The sequence below is a fragment of the Symphalangus syndactylus genome, chromosome 18, assembly GCF_028878055.3.
Source record: "Symphalangus syndactylus isolate Jambi chromosome 18, NHGRI_mSymSyn1-v2.1_pri, whole genome shotgun sequence".
Classification (NCBI taxonomy): domain Eukaryota; kingdom Metazoa; phylum Chordata; class Mammalia; order Primates; family Hylobatidae; genus Symphalangus; species Symphalangus syndactylus.
The window spans coordinates 17,147,514-17,166,200 of record NC_072440.2 but is presented as its reverse complement, the minus strand read 5'-3'; the positions used below and the strand labels follow the sequence as shown (position 1 = coordinate 17,166,200).

General features: G+C 53.3%; 1 protein-coding gene and 1 pseudogene across 1 annotated transcript in view; one reads left to right on the top strand and one right to left on the bottom strand.

Moving 5' to 3' along the window:
- The window catches only part of LOC129467428 (serine hydrolase-like protein 2), a 25,965-nt gene extending 21,834 nt beyond the window's left edge, over positions 1-4,131 (top strand). Inside the window, exons 10-12 of the mRNA XM_055251979.2 lie at positions 879-961; positions 2,475-2,568; positions 3,955-4,131. Coding sequence (XP_055107954.1) covers positions 879-961; positions 2,475-2,568; positions 3,955-4,131 — 354 coding nt within the window. The remainder of the gene's footprint in view (positions 1-878; positions 962-2,474; positions 2,569-3,954) is intronic.
- LOC129467427 (ribosomal RNA-processing protein 7 homolog A-like) lies at positions 195-18,687 on the bottom strand (annotated as a pseudogene).

The window sequence follows — 18,687 nt, the reverse complement described above, 5'->3', positions numbered from 1 at the left end:
GGTGAAACCTTGTCTCTACTAAAAATACAAAATTAGCTGGGCGTGGTGGTGCATGCCTGTAACCCCCATTACTCGGGAGGCTGAAGCAGGAGAATTGCTTGAACTCAGGAGGCAGAGGTTGCGGTGAGCTGAGATCACGCCATTGCACTCCAGTCTGGGCAACAAGAGCAAAAAAAGAAAAAGAAAAGGCGCTATAAATTCTTCTCATACTTTTATTTAATATCCACAATGCGATTTAAGATGTAATCAATATAAAGCTTGATTGCATTATTTTGCATGCTGTTTTCCAAATCCAGCTTTGTGTCATACCTACAGCACATCTCACTGGAGCTGGCCACATCCCCACCATCCAGACGTGAAACAGTCACAAGACACGGCAGGCAGGGCCACGAAGGAGGCCGGCAGGGGCCATCATGGAGTGCCCATCCTGCACTGTGGTCCCAGCAAGTTTGTTCCTCCTGGCAAGAAGCCTGTCCCAGGCTGGCAGGGGACAGTGTGAGTTGCAGCCTATGGACTGGGAAAGGGGTGTGAAAGGGCCACACCTAAGTCCTAAAATCCAGGCCTAGAAGTGGCCCAACTCACTTCTCTGCCTTTAATCACACAGCCATACCCGGTAGCAAAGGAGTATGGGAAATGTAGTCAGGCTGGGTAGCCATGAGCCCAGGAAGAGGGGAGAACAGACTTATAGAGGGCAGGAGTCTCAGGCCATCAGGGGTTAAAGAGCCTTCGATGAGGCGGTGATGTGGCGGGGTCCTGGGCTCAGACCCAGGGTGGGTGGCTAAGGTGCCCTCGCCAGGGCTTAGCCACCCCAACAGAGATGGGTTTCGTGCCCACGAGAGTGCCTGTGCCTTGTGACTTCACCGTTTTTGTCTGTGCAGGTAGAGAACAGCATTGACTTCATCAGCAGGGAGCTGTATGCACATTCCATCGGGAAGCTGCAGGCCCACGTGCTATTCATCAAGTCTGGACCCATCCCCTTCAGTCACCCCCAAGGAGACATGGGCACCAGGAATCTCCGGGAGGGAGCCCTGGCATGAGGTTCTAAGTTCTGTGCGTGTTGACCACACCACTGAGGCTCAAGATCTTTTTTGGGGAGCACCCCTGGCAGCAGGGTCATGTAAGGAGGAAGGTCAGAGGAGGGGAGGGCTCAGGCACCAGGGGATGGGCCCCAGGGGATGGGCCAGGGCTGGCCCATGCCTTTCCACAGGTGTCAGCGGGGGGCATGCCCAGGTAAGGCTCCATAACCAGTGAGCCCAATCTCAGCTCACTGCAACCTCTGCCTCCTGGATTCAAACGATTCTCCTGCCTCAGCCTCCCGAGTAGCTGGGACTACAGGCGCCCGCAACCACGCCTGGCTTATTTTTGTATTTTTAGTAGAGACGAGGTTTCACCATGTTGGCCAGGCTGCTCTCCATCTCCTGACCTCATGATCCGCCCGCCTCGGCCTCCCAAAGTGTTGGGATTACAGGCGTGAGCCACTGTGCCTGGCCCACCATAGACGATTTTTAAGCCATAAAAAGAAACGAAGCACTGCCACGGGCTCCAGCCTGGATGAACCTTGAAAACATTGTGCTAAGTGGACGAAGTCAGACACAACCGTCTACGTGTTGTATGACTGCATTCACGTTCAAGTCCAAATAGGGCACACCACAGAGACAAAGCCAGGTCATGTTTGCTCAGGACCAGAAGCCTGTGGGGTGTGTGTGTGAAAGTTCAGAGGTTCGGGATTTCTTTGAGGTTGATGAAAATGTTCTGTAATTGTGACGATGGTCTCACAACTCAATGTATTAAAAACCACGGGATTGTAGACTTTTTTTTTTTTTTTTTTTTTGAGATGGAGTCTGGCTCTGTCATCCAGGCTGGAGTGCAGTGGTGCAATCTCAGCTCCCTGCAAGGTCCGCCTCCCGGGTTCACACCATTCTCCTGCCTCAGCCTCCCCAGTTGCTGGGACTACAGGCACCTGCCACCATGCCTGGCTAATTTTTGTATTTTTAGTAGAGACGGGGTTTCACCGTGTTAGCCAGGATGGTCTCGATCTCCTGACCTCATGATCCACCCACCTCACCCTCCCAAAGTGCTGGGATTACAGGTTTGAGCCACTGCGCCCGGAAGGGATTGTAGACTTTCAGTGGGAGGATTGTTAAGATGTAAATTCTTTCTCAGAGCAAGTGTGGGCTCCAGAGCCTGTTCACATCCCAGCTCTGCTGATCAGGGCTGACTGTGGCCAAGTCCTGAACTCCCTGCGCCCCAGCAAGGCTGTGCCTTCAGCACTCGCTTGTACCTGGCTTGTGCCAGCTGAGCGTGAGATTAACTGAGCCTCAAATCCAACCCAGGGTCAAGGGACCCAGCTGTAGGAGTTGGGGTAGCCCAGGCTTTGGTTTTTCCTCAGAGGCCTGAACCCAAGGCAGGATGGGGGCAGTGCTGGGAGGCAGTTCTAAGATGAACCCCAACAACCTCAACTCCTCACTTTCCAGAGCAGTCCACGGATATTTTGATTCAAGAGAGAATTACTCTGAGAAGAAGTCCCTGCCGTTCATGATACACACGATGAAATCCACCCTGAAAGAGGTAAGGCAGGGCTCAGGCAGCTGGTGTCCAGCCACTGTCGTCCACTCTGGTCCCACCTCACCCATCTCTTGCACTGGGAAGAACCCTAGTCTGCCCCCAGGCCCAACAAGTGACCACCAGGATCTATCAGGCCTCATGCACCAGTGGTCAGTCCCTAGAGGCCTTGGGGACACAAGTAATCAGAATTAAGGAAACAGACCTTTGGTGGGGAACCCCTGCCGGGTCCAAGCAACTCTCGTGCCTCAGCCTCCTGAGTTCTGGGATTACAGGCACCTGCCACCATGCCCAGCTAATCTTTAATTTTTTAAGAGATGGTGTTTCACCATGTTGGCCAGGCTGGTCTCAAACTCCTGACCTCAGGTGATCCGCACACCTTGGCCTCCCAAAGTGCTGGTTTTGCAGACGGGAGCCACCATGCCCGGCCTAGTCTCACATTTTATAGGCTCCCAAACCACAGCAGAACACCTGGCTGCCTCATCCCTCTGCACCCATCACGCCAGTGGGCGTGCTGGCTGTACGTGGGGGTGGCCTTTGCCCAGGTTCCTGGGAGCACCTGGTGTTTTATGGTCACCTACCCACAAACACCTGACCCTGGGGCCTCTGCAGGTTTCTTGGCGTTGTCACCACAAAGGGAAGAAGCCCACCTGTGGCTGACCAGCCGCCAGGTCAGAACGAAGGCAGGCAGGGCCTTCCCGTCTGGCTTTTTTTTTTTTTTTTTTTTTTTTTTTTTGAGATGGATTCTCGCTCGGCTGCCCAGGCTGGAGTTGCAGTGGCCCGATCTCAGCTCATTCCAAGTTCCGCCTCCCTGGTTCACGCCATTCTCCTGCCTCAGCCTCCCCAGTAACTGGGACTATAGGCACCCACCACCATGCCCGGCTAATTTTTGTATTTTTAGTAGAGACAGGGTTTTCACCTTGTCAGCCAGGATGGTCACGATCTCCTGACCTCGTGATCCGCCCGCCTCGGCCTCCCAAAGTGATGGGAATACAGGCGTGAGCCACCGCGCCCGGCACTGTCTGGCTTCTTGAAGGCAGGCAGAAGTCTGCAGGCTGCTCATGTCATCTCATTATCTTTTCTCATGGAGACCTCCTCTGATACTGTCACAGCAACCCTGGCCTCAGCCCCGCCCTGTACCTGCCATGCAACTTCACAACTCAGCTGGCCTAGACCCCCGGGAGGCCTCCAAGTCCCTAGAGTTACACACCTACTGGGGTGCTATGGACTGTCAGGGCTCCAAGGAGCTGAGTATGGGGGAAACTCACTGTGGGAGGCGCTCCTGACCTGCAGGGAGCTGGAAGGCTGTGGGAGGGTCCTGACCCCAGGGCCCATGGAGCTCCCTAAAGCTCTTCTGGCCACACCTCACCACCCACCCCCTCCCCTCTCCAGCGGTTCCAGTTTGTGGAGGTCCCAGGCAATCACTGTGTCCACATGAGCGAACCCCAGCACGTGGCCAGTATCATCAGCTCCTTCTTACAGCGCACACACACACTCCCAGCCCAGCTGCAGCTCTGGGCCTGGAACTGTGAAGACCTAGTGCTCCCAGACTCAACACTGGGACTCTGAGTTCCTCAGCCCCACAACAAGGCCAGGGGTGGTGGGGACAGGCCTCACTGGTCTTCAGGCCCAGCCCAGGATGGTAGTCAGGGGAAGGAGCGAGATTCCAACTTCAACATCTGTGGCCTCAATGGGGAGACAGAGTCTGGGTTCGAGGGCTGCTGTCTCCTGGCTAATAATCTCCAGCCAGCTGGAGGAAGGAAGGGCGGGCTGGGCCTACCTAGCCTTTCCCTGCTGCCCAACTGGATGGAAAATAAAAGGTTCTTGTATTCTCACTGCTCTTGAGGCGGTTTCGTTGCCAGCAAGGGCTTTTCCATTGAGGGAAAAGGGAGAACAGAACAGATTCATCCAGGGTCCTTGAGAGGAGGGTGTGCAGGCAGGAGGCAGAAAGGGCAAGTCCTCCTCTGGGCACGCCTGGGTCCCCAGGACTGCTGAAGCACAAGACCCGAGGGGTGGCCTGGTCCTTCACTCCTGGCCTGTGTGGACTCTGATGGGGCTGTTGGACGCGGTGGCCTTTAACCTGGGGCCCATTTCCCAGAGCGCGGCCTCTCGGCGACAGCTGCAGGCCCTGCCTCACCTCATGTTCCTCCTGGCCCTGCACCTCCAGCCATCCACTGCGGCTCTCGCGGCTCAGTAGGGTCGGAATTTGCGCTGGGCCCGCAGCAGTTCAATCCTCTGCTTGTCCTCCTCAAACTTCTTGCGCAGCTGCGCTAGATCTGGGGGTGAGAGGAGGCGCGGGGCAGGGTCAGACAGCGCGCCCCAGGGGGAGCCGGCTTGCTCATGCCCTACCCCTCCTCCCAGTTACTGTGGGGGTGGGGCTATGTCTCCCCGACCAGCCCATCCCCCTCCCAGCTCTGCTGTGGGGGCAGGGTCTGGATCTTGTCAGGAAACGGAACACAAGGGCAGGCCCAGTTCAAGGGCAAGGCCAAAGTGGGAGATGCTGGCACCCCCAGCCTGGAGATGAAGCCCTAGCGACAAAGCAAAGGTACCCGCCCCCACCCCCACCCCTGCACAAGGGGGAAGGAAGGAGTCCTGACCGCTCGGCCTGGAGGAACCCTGAGAATCAGTAAAGAGACCCAAGCCCTTGTGCCGGTGAATACAGATGGCAACTCTGGTCACCGGGTGGCCCAGGTCAGTGGGAGGCTGATGGCATTGAGAGGGAAGCTGAGGGTCTAGAGCGAGCACGAGTGGAAGCCAGGAGGGCCAGCAAGGCAGGGAAAGCACCAGTGACTGGGCGGGTGGCTCAGGGCCTGCCGCAGAGCCCGTCCCTGTGCCCTAGCCAGGGCCAGGAGAACCCTCCCCTGGGCCCACAGGGAAGCTGTACTATAGACAGGGACACCAGGCAGTGGGGCAGGAGGCTCAGCCACAGCACCAGGAGTGGGCCAGAGTCGATTGGGCGCACAGCCATGGGAGGGTCCTGTGCAGGGCCACCTGACACACACACAAAACAAACACACACACACACACACAAACAACACACACCCACCACCAACAACCCAACACACATACTCTGCAGCACCTTCTCTGCACCCACAGTGGGCTCAGAAGCCTCCTCTGCACTTGAACTCCTTGTTAACTGGAGGCTGACGAGTGCCAGCACTAAGTGCACAGGGGCCCAGAGGTGGGCACTGATGACCTAGGGTCCCCACCCACTGAGCAAAGGCATCTGCCTGGGGGGGTAGGTGATCGGGGACCACCACACAGGGTGCTGTCAGGCTGGGCCTCTTTCCACAGAGTCTGGTGCGAGCCCTGTGCTTAGGGATGCCCGCCCTCCCTCCCTGTCCCTGAGGTCCAGTGCCCGCCCTCAGGAGCACTGGCCACAGCCCTCATCGATGCTGATGGGGCCAAGGCCGAGGGGTCTGAGGATGGGCTGGGGGTGGCTTACGCTCCATCTTGCTCTCGGTGCTGCCAGGCGTAGAAGTTGAGCAGCTCTTTTCGGGTGCACTTCCGTCTCTCCCTCTCCAGCACCCGCAAGCTGGCTGCTTCAGTCTGGGGGAGCACAGGCCGCCGGCCCCGGCAGGTCACCTTCACCCAGCCCTCCTCGTCAGGGACCCCCTCCTCCTCCTTGGCCTTCGCTTCTTCCTGCAAGGAAGGTGATCCCGTCATGCGGTGGGCGCCTGGGACCTCCTGCAGCCTCCAGCAGCGTGCCCTCCACGCCCTCCTCCCAAAGTCAGAACCGCCCTGAGCCCCGCAGGGGAGGGCTGCTCCCCTCCTCCCAGCACAGTGTTGGGGCTAAGGGTGGTGGGGAGGGCACGGACCTGCCGGCGCTGCCTCCTTCTCCACTATAGACCATGTGGAGACTACATGTGTCACCCAGCCAGGCAGCCCAGAATCCAGCAGGGAAACAGGGAGTCTGGCCTCTACAGAGTGGCCCAGGACAGGCCGCCACCGCCCTCCCTCTGGGGCGCCACCTTCCCACAGCCACACGGGCGAGGCGGTGCTCGGCCGACCCTGCGGGGCCTCTACCTCAGCGGATCTGCTGGTCAAACGCCTCCGTGAACGTGTCCACTTCCACCCTCAGGGCCTCAGGGTCGGGCACAGAGTCTGCGTAGTCACTGATCCACTCTGAAGAAAAGGGAGCCAGGAAATGGGGCTTCCTCAGGCCTGGCATTTGGGCCCCCCCCCAGGGCCTGCCAGGCAAATTGGGACCTTTTCACACAGGGCCCGGGGCACAGGTGCTAAAGAAATCCCAGGGGCTACAAGCTGGGCCCTCGCTCTGCCTGCCCAGATGCCTGTGCCGCTCTGTGCCAGGGGCTCAGGCTAACGACTCCCCTGGAGACCCAAACACAGCCCCATGGTCCTCCTGCCCAGGCCTCCACACACTGCTCTCAGGGAGCATGGACTTGGCTTGTGACATTCGGACACTGTCCCCATGGAGTGTCCTGCCAACCTGGAGCCCAGAAAGGAGGTGCCAGACACCTCCTGCAGTACTGTGAATGCCACTCTTCACAGGGTGGCTCTCTGTGGACACCAGCAGGGGGCCCTTCAGGGCCAAGGCCGCTGACACCCCACTTGGATTCTGGAACACCACGTAGGCTACCTGGAAGCCCTGAAGAGAGAGAGAGGTGTCATATAGGTTGGGGGCTCCTTCCCACGTCTGACACAAGGTCTCCAGGCCTGCCCTCAGCCTAGCCAGTGGCTACACCAGGGGAGATGGTGCTAGGCTATTCCTGAGTCATGAAGAGAACCACGGGCCATCCCGTAATCCAGGTCAGGGGCAGCCACACTTCCAGTGATCCTGCTTCTGTGGGAAGTGACAGCTGTTCCCTACTCCCCAGGAAGAGGGGATACACAGGCTTCCTTTCTTCCAGTCATGGGAGGGATGCGGTGAAACGCAGGGGTCGCCCTGGGCCAGGGCAGGTTTTTGGAGGCCAGGCCTGGGCCCACACACCATGCCAGATGCCACTGTGTGGGGAGGAGGTGTGGGCTCCAGGGCCACTGGGAAAGCTGTGAAGAACTGTGCTCCTGGAGACCCGGCCCCCAAGCCTGGGGAAGGAGCTCCCACAGTGGGGAAGCAAGAGGGGAGCCAGGGAAGGCCCTGCAGGCGGCCAGCAGAGACGGTCCCTGAGCTTTAACACGGGACGGAAAAAGCCAGGCAGGAGGTGCAAGGACGTGGCAAATCTGGGAAGGAATTGCAGGCTCTGTCACCCGGACAGTCTCCTACACCACACGCGGTGAGGATGGGCTCAGGACCAGAGAATGCTCTGACGAAAAAACTTCGACCTTGACTCCCAGCCAGCTCCAGCTTGTCCTGCAACTCTACAGACTGGACGAGGCCACAGGTGGACAGGGGGCGGGACAGGCTCTCCTGCCTCAGGGAGAGGGAAGCCAAGTGTGAGCATCCGCAGGGCCATCCCAAAGCCTCCCTCCACCACAGGTGGCGCTGCCAGGGGTCCAGTGCTGCTGAAGGACTAAGAGCCACAGCCACATCTGCCTAAGCCGGGATCCTGTGGGCACCATGGCCTCTGACCTGTTCCCCAGGGACAATATGGAGGTCAGAATTCCTGCTCTCTTTTTTTTTTTTTTATTTTTTTGAGTTGGAGTATTGCTCTGTAGCCCAGGCTGGAGTGCTATAGAGTGATCTTGGCTCACTGCAACCTCTATCTCTGGGTTTCAAGTGATTCTCGTGCCTCAGTCTGCCGAGCAGCCGGGATTACAGGCACCCACCACCACACCCGGCTAATTTTTGTATTTTGAGTAGAGGCAGGGTTCTGCCATGTTGGCCAGGCTGGTCTTGAACTCCTGACCTCAGGTGATCTGCCCGCCTCGGCCTCCCAAAATGCTGGGATTACAGGCGTGAGTCACTGTGCCTGGCATATTCCCACTCTCTCTCATTGGAGACAGGTGGGGACATTCTTGCTCTTATTCTGATTTCCTATGACAAGTTTTACTACCTGAATCAGCAGTAGTGACCCTATGTGTGGGGAAAAGAAAGAGAGATCAGATTGTTACTGTGTCTGTGTAGAAAGAAGTAGACATAGGAGACTCCATTTTGTTCTGTACTAAGTGTCAGGCCTTTGAGCCCAAGCCAAGCCATCGCATCCCCTGTGACTTGCATGTATACATCCAGATGGCCTGAAGTAATTGAAGATCCACAAAAGAAGTAAAAATAGCCTTAACTGATGACATTCTACCATTGTGATTTGTTGCTGCCCCACCCTAACTGATCAATGTACTTTGTGATCTCCCCAACCCTTAAGAAGGTACTTTGTGATCTCCCCCACCCTTAAGAAGGTTCTTTGTAATTCTCCCTACCCCTGAGAATGTACTTTGAGAGATCCACCCCCTGCCCCCAAAACATTGCTCCTAACTCAACCGCCTATCCTGAAACCTATAAGAACTAATAATAATCCACCACCCTTTGCTGACTCTCTTTTCGGACTCAGCCCACCTGCACCCAGGTGAAATAAACAGCCATGGTGCTCACACAAAGCCTGTTTGGTGGTCTCTTCACAGGGACAGGCATGAAATTTGGTGCTGTGACTCTGATCGGGGACCTCCCTTGGAAGATCAATCCCCTGTCCTCCTGCTCTTTGCTCCGTAAGAAAGATCCACCTACGACCTCAGGTCCTCAGACCGACCAGCCCAAGAAACATCTCAGCAATTTCAAATCCCGTAAGCGGCCTCTTTTTACTCTCTTCTCCAACTTCCCTCACTATCCCTCAACCTCTTTCTCCTTTCAATCTTGGCGCCACACTTCAATCTCTCCCTTCTCTTAATTTCAATTCCTTTCCTTTTCTGGTAGAGACAAAGGAGACATGTTTTATCCGTGGACCCAAAACTCCGTGCTGGTCACGGACTAGGGAAGGCAGACTTCCCTTGGTGTTTAATCATTGCAGGGACACCTCTCTGATTATTCACCCAGGTTTCAGAGGTGTCAGACCACGCAGGGACGCCTGCCTTGGTCCTTCACCCTTAGCAGCAAGTCCCGCTTTTCTGGGGGAGGGGCAAGTACCCCAACCCCTTCTCTCCATGTCTCTACCCCTTCTCTGATTTTCTGGGGCAGGGGCAAGAACCCCTCAACCCCTTCTCCTTCACCCTTAGCGGCAAGTCCCACTTCTCTAAGGGGCAAGAACTCCCAATCCCTTATTTCCGTGCCCCAACCCCTTTCCTGCTTTTCTGGAAGGTAAGAACCCCCAAACCCCTTCCCTCCATGTCTCTACGCTCTTTTCTCTGGGCTTGCCTCCTTCACTGTAGGCAACCTTCCACCCTCCATTCCTCCTTCTTCTCCCTTAGCCTGTGTTCTCAAGAACTTAAAACCTCTTCAACTCACACCTGACCTAAAACCTAAATGCCTTATTTTCTTCTGCAATGCTGCCTGACCCCAATACAAACTCAACAGTAGTTCCAAATAGCCAGAATACGGCACTTTGAATTTTTCCATCCTGCAAGATCTAAGTAATTCTTGTCGTAAAATAGGCAAACGGTCTGAGGTGCCCGACATCCAGGCATTCTTTTACACATCACTCCCTTCCTCTTCTCTGTGCCCAATGCACCTCATCCCAAATCTTCTTTCCCTCCTGCCTGTCCCCTCCGTCCCAACCCCAAGCGTCACTGAGTCTTTCTAATCTTCCTTTTCTACAGACCCATCTGACCTCTCCCCTCCTCGCCAGGCCGAGCTAGGTCCCGATTCTTCCTCAGCCTCCGCTCCTCCACCCTATAATCCTTTTATCACCTCCCCTCCTCACACCCCGTCTGGCTTCCAGTTTTGTTCCGTGACTAGCCCTCCCCCACCTGCCCAGCAATTTCTTCTAAAAAAGGTGGCTGGAGCTAAAGGCAGTCAAGGTTAATGCTCCTTTTTCTTTATCCCAAATCAGATAGCATTTAGGCTCTTTTTCATCAAATATAAAAATCCAGCCCAGTTCATGGCTTGTTTGGCAGCAACCCTGAGACACTTTACAGCCCTAGACCCTAAAAGGTCAAAAGGCCGTCTTATTCTCAATATACATTTTATTACCCAATCTGCTCCCCGACATTAAATAAAACTCCAAAAATTAGAATCTGGCCCTCAAACCCCACAACAGGACTTAATTAACCTCACCTTCAAGGTGTACAATAATAGAAAAAAGTTGCAATTCCTTGCCTCCACTGTGAGACAAACCCCAGCCACATCTCCAGCACCCAAGAACTTCCAAACGCCTGAACCGCAGCAGCCAGGCGTTCCTCCAGAACCTCCTCCCCCAGGAGCTTGCTACAAGTGCCAGAAATCTGGCCACCGGGCCAAGGAATGCCTGCAGCCCCGGATTCCTCCTAAGCTGCGTCCCATCTGTGCGGGACCCCACTGGAAATCAGACTGTACAACTCACCTGGCAGCCACTCCCAGAGCCCCTGGAACTCTGGCCCAAGGCTGACTCCTTCCCAGATCTTCCTGGCTTAGCGGCTGAAGACTGATGCTGCCTGACTGCCTCGGAAGCCCCCTAGACCATCACAGACGCCAAGCTTCGGGTAACTCTCACAGTGGAAGGTAAGCCCATTCCCTTCTTAATCAATATGGAGGCTACCCACTCCACATTACCTTCTTTTCAAGGGCCTGTTTCCCTTGCCTCTGTAACTTGTGGGTATTGATGGCCAGGCTTCTAAACCTCTTAAAACTCCCCAACTCTGGTGCCAACTTAGACAATACTCTTTTAAGCACTCCTTTTTAGTTATCCCCACCTGCCCAGTTCCCTTATTAGGCCGAGACACTTTAATTAAATTATCTGCTTCCCTGACTATTCCTGGACTACAGCCACATCTCATTGCCGCCCTTCTCCCCAACCCAAAGCCTCCTTTGCGTCTTCCTCTCATATCCCCCCACCTTAACCCACAAGTATAGGACATCTCTACTCCTTCCCTGGCAACCAATCACATGCCTATTACCATCCCATTAAAACCTAATCACCTTTACCCTGCTCAACGCCAATATCCCATCCCACAGCACGCTTTAAAAGGATTAAAGCCTGTTATCACTCGCCTGCTACAGCATGGGCTTCTAAAACCTATAAACTCTTACAATTCCCCCATTTTACCTGTCCAAAAACCGCACAAGTCTTACAGATTAGTTCAGGATCTGCGCCTTATCAACCAAATTGTTTTGCCTATCCACCCTGTGGTGCCCAACCCGTACACTCTTTTGTCCTCAATACCTTCCTCCACAACTCACTATTCCGTGCTTGATCTTAAAGATGCTTTTTTCACTATTCCCCTGCACCCCTCGTCCCAGCCTCTCTTTGCTTTCACTTAGACTGACCCTGACACCCATTAGGCTCAGCAAATTACCTGGGCTGTACTGCCGTAAGGCTTCACAGACAGCCCCCATTACTTCAGTCAAGCCCAAATTTCATCCTCATCTGTTACCTATCTCGGCATAATTCTCATAAAAACACACGAGCTCTCCCTGCTGATCGTGCCGATTAATCTCCCAAACCTCAATCCCTTATAAAACAACTCCTTTCCTTCCTAGGCATGGTTAGTGCGGTCAGAATTCTTACACAAGAGCCAGGACGGCACCCTGTAGCCTTTCTGTCCAAACAACTTGACCTTACTGTTTTAGCCTAGCCCTCATGTCTGCGTGCAGCGGCTGCCGCTGCTTTAATACTTTTAGAGGCCCTAAAAATCACAAACTATGCTCAACTCACTCTACATTTCTCATAACTTCCAAAATCTATTTTCTTTCCTCATACCTGACGCATATACTTCCTGCTCCCCGGCTCCTTCAGCTGTACTCACTCTTTGTTAAGTCCCACAATTACCATTGTTCCTGGCCCGGACCTCAATCTGGCCTCCCACATTATTCCTGATACCATACCTGACCCCCATGACTGTGTCTCTCTGATCCACCTGACGTTCACCCCATTTCCCCACATTTCCTTCTTCCCTGTTTCTCCCCCTGATCACACTTGGTTTATTGATGGCAGTTCCCCCAGGCCTAATCGCCACACACCAGCAAAGGCAGGCTATGCTATAGTACAAGCCACTAGCCCGTCTCTTAGAGCCTCTCATTTCCTTTCCATCATGGAAATCTATCCTCAAGGAGATCACTTCTCAGTGTTCCATCTGCTATTCTACTACTCCTCAGGGATTATTCAGGCCCCCTCCCTTCCCTACGCATCAAGCTTGAAGATTTGCCCCCACCCAGGACTGGCAAATTAGCTTTACTCAACATGCCCTGAGTCAGATAACTAAAATACCTCTTAGTCTAAGTAGACACTTTCACTAGATAAGTAGAGGCCTTTCCTACAGGGTCTGAGAAGGCCACCGCAGTCACTTCTTCCCTTCCATCAGACATAATTCCTCAGTTTAGCCTTCCCACCTCTATACAGTCTGATAACAGACCAGCCTTCATTAGTCAAATCAGCCAAGCAGTTTTTCAGGCTCCTAGTATTCAGTGAAACCTTTATATCCCTTACGGTCCTCTGTCTTCAAGAAAAGTAGAACGGACTAAAGGTCTTAAAAACACACCTCACCAAGCTCAGCCACCAACTTAAAAAGGACTGGACAATACTTTTACCACTTTTCCTTCTCAGAAGTCAGACCTGTCCTCAGAATGCTACAAGGTACAGCCCATTTAAGCTCCTGTACAGACGCTCCTTTTTATTAGGCCCCAGTCTCATTCCAGACACCAGACCAACTTAGACTGTGCCCCAAAAAAACTTGTCATCCCTACTATCTTCTGTCTAGTCATACTCCTATTCACCGTTCTCAACTACTCATACATGCCCTGCGCTTGTTTACACTGCCAGTTTACACTGTTTCTCCAAGCCATCACAGCTGATAATCTCCTGGTGCTATCCCCAAACTGCCACTCTAAACTCTTGAAGCAAATAAATAATCTTTGCTGGCAGGACTATGCTGAATCTCCTTAGGCACTCTCTAATCAGATGTCCTAGGTTCTCCCAATTCTTAGACCTTTTATACCCGTTTTTCTCCTTCTCTTATTCCATTTAGTTTTTCAATTCATACAAAACCGTATCCAGGCCATCACCAATAATTCTACACGACAAATGTTTCTTCTAACAACCCCACATTATCACCCCTTACCACAAAATCTTCCTTCAGCTTAATCTCTCCCCCTCTAGGTTCCCGCGCCGCCCCTAATCCCGCTTGAAGCAGCCCTGAGAAACATCGCCCATTCTCTCTCCATACCACCCCCCAAAAATTTTCACCGCCCCAAGACTTCACTATTTTGTTTTATTTTTCTTGTTAATATAAGAAGGCAGGAATGTCAGGCCTCTGAGCCCAAGCCAAGCCATCTCATCCTGTGACTTGCACATATACATCCAGATGGCCTGAACTGAAGATCCACAAAAGAAGTAAAAATAGCCTTAACTGATGACATTCCACCATTGTGATTTGTTGCTGCCCCACCCTAACTGATCTATGTACTTTGTGATCTCCCCAACCCTTAAGAAGGTACTTTGTGATCTCCCCCACCCTTAAGAAGGTTGTCATTCTCCCTACCCCTGAGAATGTACTTTGAGAGATCCACCCCCTGCCCCCAAAACATTGCTCCTAACTCCACCGCCTATCCCCAAACCTATAAGAACTAATGATAATCCACCACCCTTTGCTGACTCTCTTTTTAGACTCAGCCCACCTGCACCCAGGTGAAGTAAACAGCCATGTTGCTCACACAAAGCCTGTTTGGTGGTCTCTTCACACGGACGCGCATGAAACTAAGAAAAATTCTTCTGCCTTGAGATGCTCTTAATCTGTAACCTTACCCCCAACACCGCGCTCTCTGAAACATGTGCTATGTCAAATTCAGGATTAAATGGATTAACGGCTGTGCAAGATGTGCTTTGTTAAACAGATGCTTGAAGGCAGCATGCTCGTTAAGAGTCATCACCACTCCCTAATTTCAAGTACTCAGAGACACAAACACTGCGGAAGGCCGCAGGGACCTCTGCCTAGGAAAGCCAGGTATTGTCCAAGGTTTCTCCCCATGTGATAGTCTGAAATATGGCTTCGTGGGAAGGGAAAGACCTGACCGTCCCCAAGCCCGACACCCGTAAAGAGTCTGTGCTGAGGAGGATTAGTATAAGAGGAAGGAACGCCTCTTTGCAGTTGAGACAAGAGGAAGGCATCTGTCTCCTGCCCGTCCCTGGGCAATGGAATGTCTCGGTATAAAACCCGATTGTATGTTCCATCTACTGAGATAGGGGAAAGCCGCCTTAGGGCTGGAGGTGGGACATGCGAGCAGCAATACTGCTCTGTAAGGCATTGAGATGTTTATGTGTATGCATATCTAAAGCACAGCACTTAATTCTTCACCTTGTCTATGATGCAGAGACCTTTGTTCACATGTTTATCTACTGACCTTGTCTCCACTATTATCCTATGACCCTGCCACATCCCCCTCTCCAAGAAACACCCAAGAATGATCAATAAATACTAAGGGAACTCAGAGGCCGCGGGATCCTCCATATGCGGAATGCTGGTCCCTGGGCCCCCTTATTTCTTTCTCTATACTTTGTCTCTGTGTCTTTTTCTTTTCCAAGTCTCTCGTTCCACCTAACAAGAAACACCCACAGGTGTGGAGGGGCAACCCACCCCTTCACCTATGCTGTGACAGTCCGGATGGTGGTTGTCTGTGGTGGAGGCAGCGGGGGTTCTGGGATGTGCTGCTGTGTCTCCACCTGGGTACTGACTACACAGGTATGTTCTGTCTCTGGGATGCAGCGAGCTGGACACCTGCCACTGGGGCCCTTCCTGGCACACATGCTGCACTTCAAAAAGCGTCAGAACTCACACCCCCTCTTCTACATGCTTCTTTTTTTCTCTAAGTTTAGAGGAATCTTTTACAAATTAGGGTTTCTTTTTTGAAAACAAATCCAGCAATTTCCTTGGCCAGGGGCGGTGGCCCACGCATGTAATCCCAGCACTTTGGGAGGCTGAAGGGGGCGGATTACTTCAGGTCAGGAGTTCAAGACCAGCCTGGCCAACACGGTGAAACCTTGTGTATACTAACAATACAAAAATGAGCCGGGCATGGTGGTGGGCTCCTGTAATTCCAGCTGCTCGGGAGGCTGCAGCAGGATAATCGCTTGAACCTGGGAAGCGGAGGTTGCAGTGAGCTGTGATCACTGCGCTCCAGCCTGAGCAACAGAGAGAAACTGTCTTAAAAAAAAAAAAAAAAAGAAAAAAAGAAAAGAAAAAAAAATCCAGCAATTCCCTTAGTTTCTGTTAAAAAAAAAAAAAAATTAACAGTTGTGTTTGAATAGAATTAGAGGCACTTTTTATTTTCTTATACTTTCCTACTTTTAAATTATGGACATGTACAATCTGGAAGAAAACACGTAATTCAAACAACTTTGGGTAATATGTAAAAATGCCTTGGGCTACTTAGGATTATACTTTTTTTTTCCTTTTTTTTGAGAAAGAGTCTCACTCTGTTGCCCAGGCTGGAGTGCAGTGGCACGATCTTCACTCACTGCAACTTCCGCCTACCAGGTTCAAGCAATTCTTGTGGCACAGTCTCCCAAGTAGTTAGGATTACAGGCGTGCGTCACCACGTCCGGCTAATTTTGGGGGCTTTTTGGGTTGTTTTGAGATGGAGTCTCACTCTGTCACCCAGGCTGGAGTGCAGTGGCGCAATCTCGGCTCACTGCAACCTCTGCCTTCCAGGTTCAAGGGATTCTCATGCCTTAGCTTCCCGAGTAGCCAGGACTACCTGTGTACGCCATCATGCCTGGTTCATTTTTTGTGTTTTTTAGTAGAGACGGGGTTTCACCATGTTGGCCAGGCTGGTCTTGAACTCCTCACTTCAGGTGATCCGCCCGCCTCAGCCTCCCAAAGTGCTGGGATTACAGGCATGAGCCACTGTGCCTGGCAGGATGATTATACTTTTAAAGACATCTTTAAAAAGCCAGTTTCCTGACTGGAGATCAAGGTAGCCCTCTTGACACTCTCCTCTGGGGCTCCTATTAGCTGTGTCCGTCTCACCACCAAGGACTTGGTGGAGGCCATGGGAGCCCCTACCTTGAGCCCACAGGTCTCCCAGACACTAGCTCACCTCTGTGCAGTATGGGAGCACATTGAGGACAAAAAGAGTCCTCTTCTGAGATCAGGTGGACTTGGTGCCTTGTCGAACGCCGTGTGCTCTCACATAGAGGTAGTGAGAAGCCTGTTGCTTTTCAGAGAACTTGATTGGAATAGCTGGAAAGGAAATGGGAGGGGAGGGATGGCCAGGCTACCCTGAGCTGAGGCCAGTGAGACACTCACACAACTTCCTTTCTCCACATCCCTGTCTAGTCCTATCTGTTCATCGATCCATCCATCCCTTCACCAACCGCCCCCCACCCTACCTTTTGGCAAAGCCTGTGCGGGCTCTAAGAGTCTGCCCAGGAGGGCCTCCCAAGGCGGTGCAGGGAGAGAGAAGCTAAATGGGAAATGATTACAGATGGGGGCGCAGTGAGAGGGAAGCTCGAACCCTGCAGCTCTTGGGAGTCAACACCAAAATCCTAACCATGGCTGAAAGCCCCGTAAGACCCTGCCTGCCACTGTGACCTCTTCTCATACCATCTTCCCCCAGCACTTTGGATTCTCCCTGTTCCCCCGAGTACACCAGGGCCTCACACATGCTTGAAAGAGTGACTCTGTAGGCTCAGACTCAGACCACGCTACACTGGTTCGGCCAAGAGATCTTTATTGGAGGCAGCAGGCTATGCTGGGCAGGAGACAGAGAGAGAGAGCGGTGGGGGTTTGCTTCTTTTATGCCCAGGAGGGCTGCGTGGGTTGGGGTGGGGCTGAGAGCGAGGCGGGAAAACACCTCTCTCTGACTGGTTTTTCCTTTGGCGGGTTTACATTGAGGAAGAAGAACCCGGAACCAGAGCCATTAGGGTGCTCTTGTTACCTAACAATGCTCGCCTCTCTACCTGGCGTGTCACCCTCTTCCCTCCCGCTAACCTTCAGGTTTAGCTCAAACCTCGCTTCTTCAGGAGAGCCTCAGCATCACCCCCAGCCCCTCCTGCCAGGTCAGACCCCACTGCCTGTGCCTTCACAGCTTCTCCTAACAGTCTGTAGGCTATATTGATGAGATTCTTTGGTTAATCGCTGGCACACCCGTGACTGTAATTCTCATAAAGCTAGGAACGGCTGCTATTTTTCTCACACCCCCGTCAGAGTACCGGTTGGCATAGAGCTGCGGTCCCTGAACTCAGGAAGCTCAGTTGCAATAACGGAGAAGACAATTAACAAGTAAGCATACAGCAAACTTATATCAGTTATGAAACAAACATTACAGGGTGATGGGGTGGCAGAGGTCTTCTTTCCATAAGCCATCACAGATGGCCTCTTTGAGGAAGCAACATTAAAGCTCAGACCAGAAACGCCAGTGTGCAACAAACCGGCACAGCACGTGCAAAAACCCAGAGCGGGAAAAAGCATATTGCCTCAGAGGAACAGAAAGAGCTTTAGGTCAGCACCAGCCAGACCACGTGGCCCACACAGGTTAAGAAGTCTGGTTTTTGTTTTAGAAGCTACCTGATAAAGCCACTGGAGGGAATGCAGTGGGTGTGGGGCCTATCGTGGGCGTGTCAGACATGATCTAATGTAAATAGCCTTAAAAAGAACATTCTGGCACGTGGGTGGAGAACAGAAGCAGGGGCAAGAGGAGGAGGAGGGCAACTGAGTAGGAGGGCCTATAACAGCCCGGGTAAGAGCTGATGGGGGCTGGACTAGGAGCAGAGGCGATTAGAAGCGGATGAGCTCACCTGGACAAGCGGGTGTGGACGGAAATGGGTTTGCCCTGGGTGAGAGTGTGGACAGAGGTGGGCTCACCCAAGGGAAGCGTGGACCAAGATGGGCTCGCCCGGGAGAGCGGGCAGACAGAAGGAAGCTGCGTGGGTCCTCCGGGCCCCGGAGCCTCAAGACCTGCCGAGCCTGGGGCCAGGGGCCACCTGGGCTCACACCCAACTGCGCGGCCGCTCCTGGGGAACCCCGGCCGCCGCCCGCCCCCAAACACCTCCCGGCGATGTTGGCCGCCCCCGGTCTCGCGTTCCGGAGCCGCTCACCTGCGTAGCACGGTGGGCTCGGGGTACGGTCCTCCGGGTCCCGCGCCGCGAGCTTCCTCCTGCGCGCCGCCAT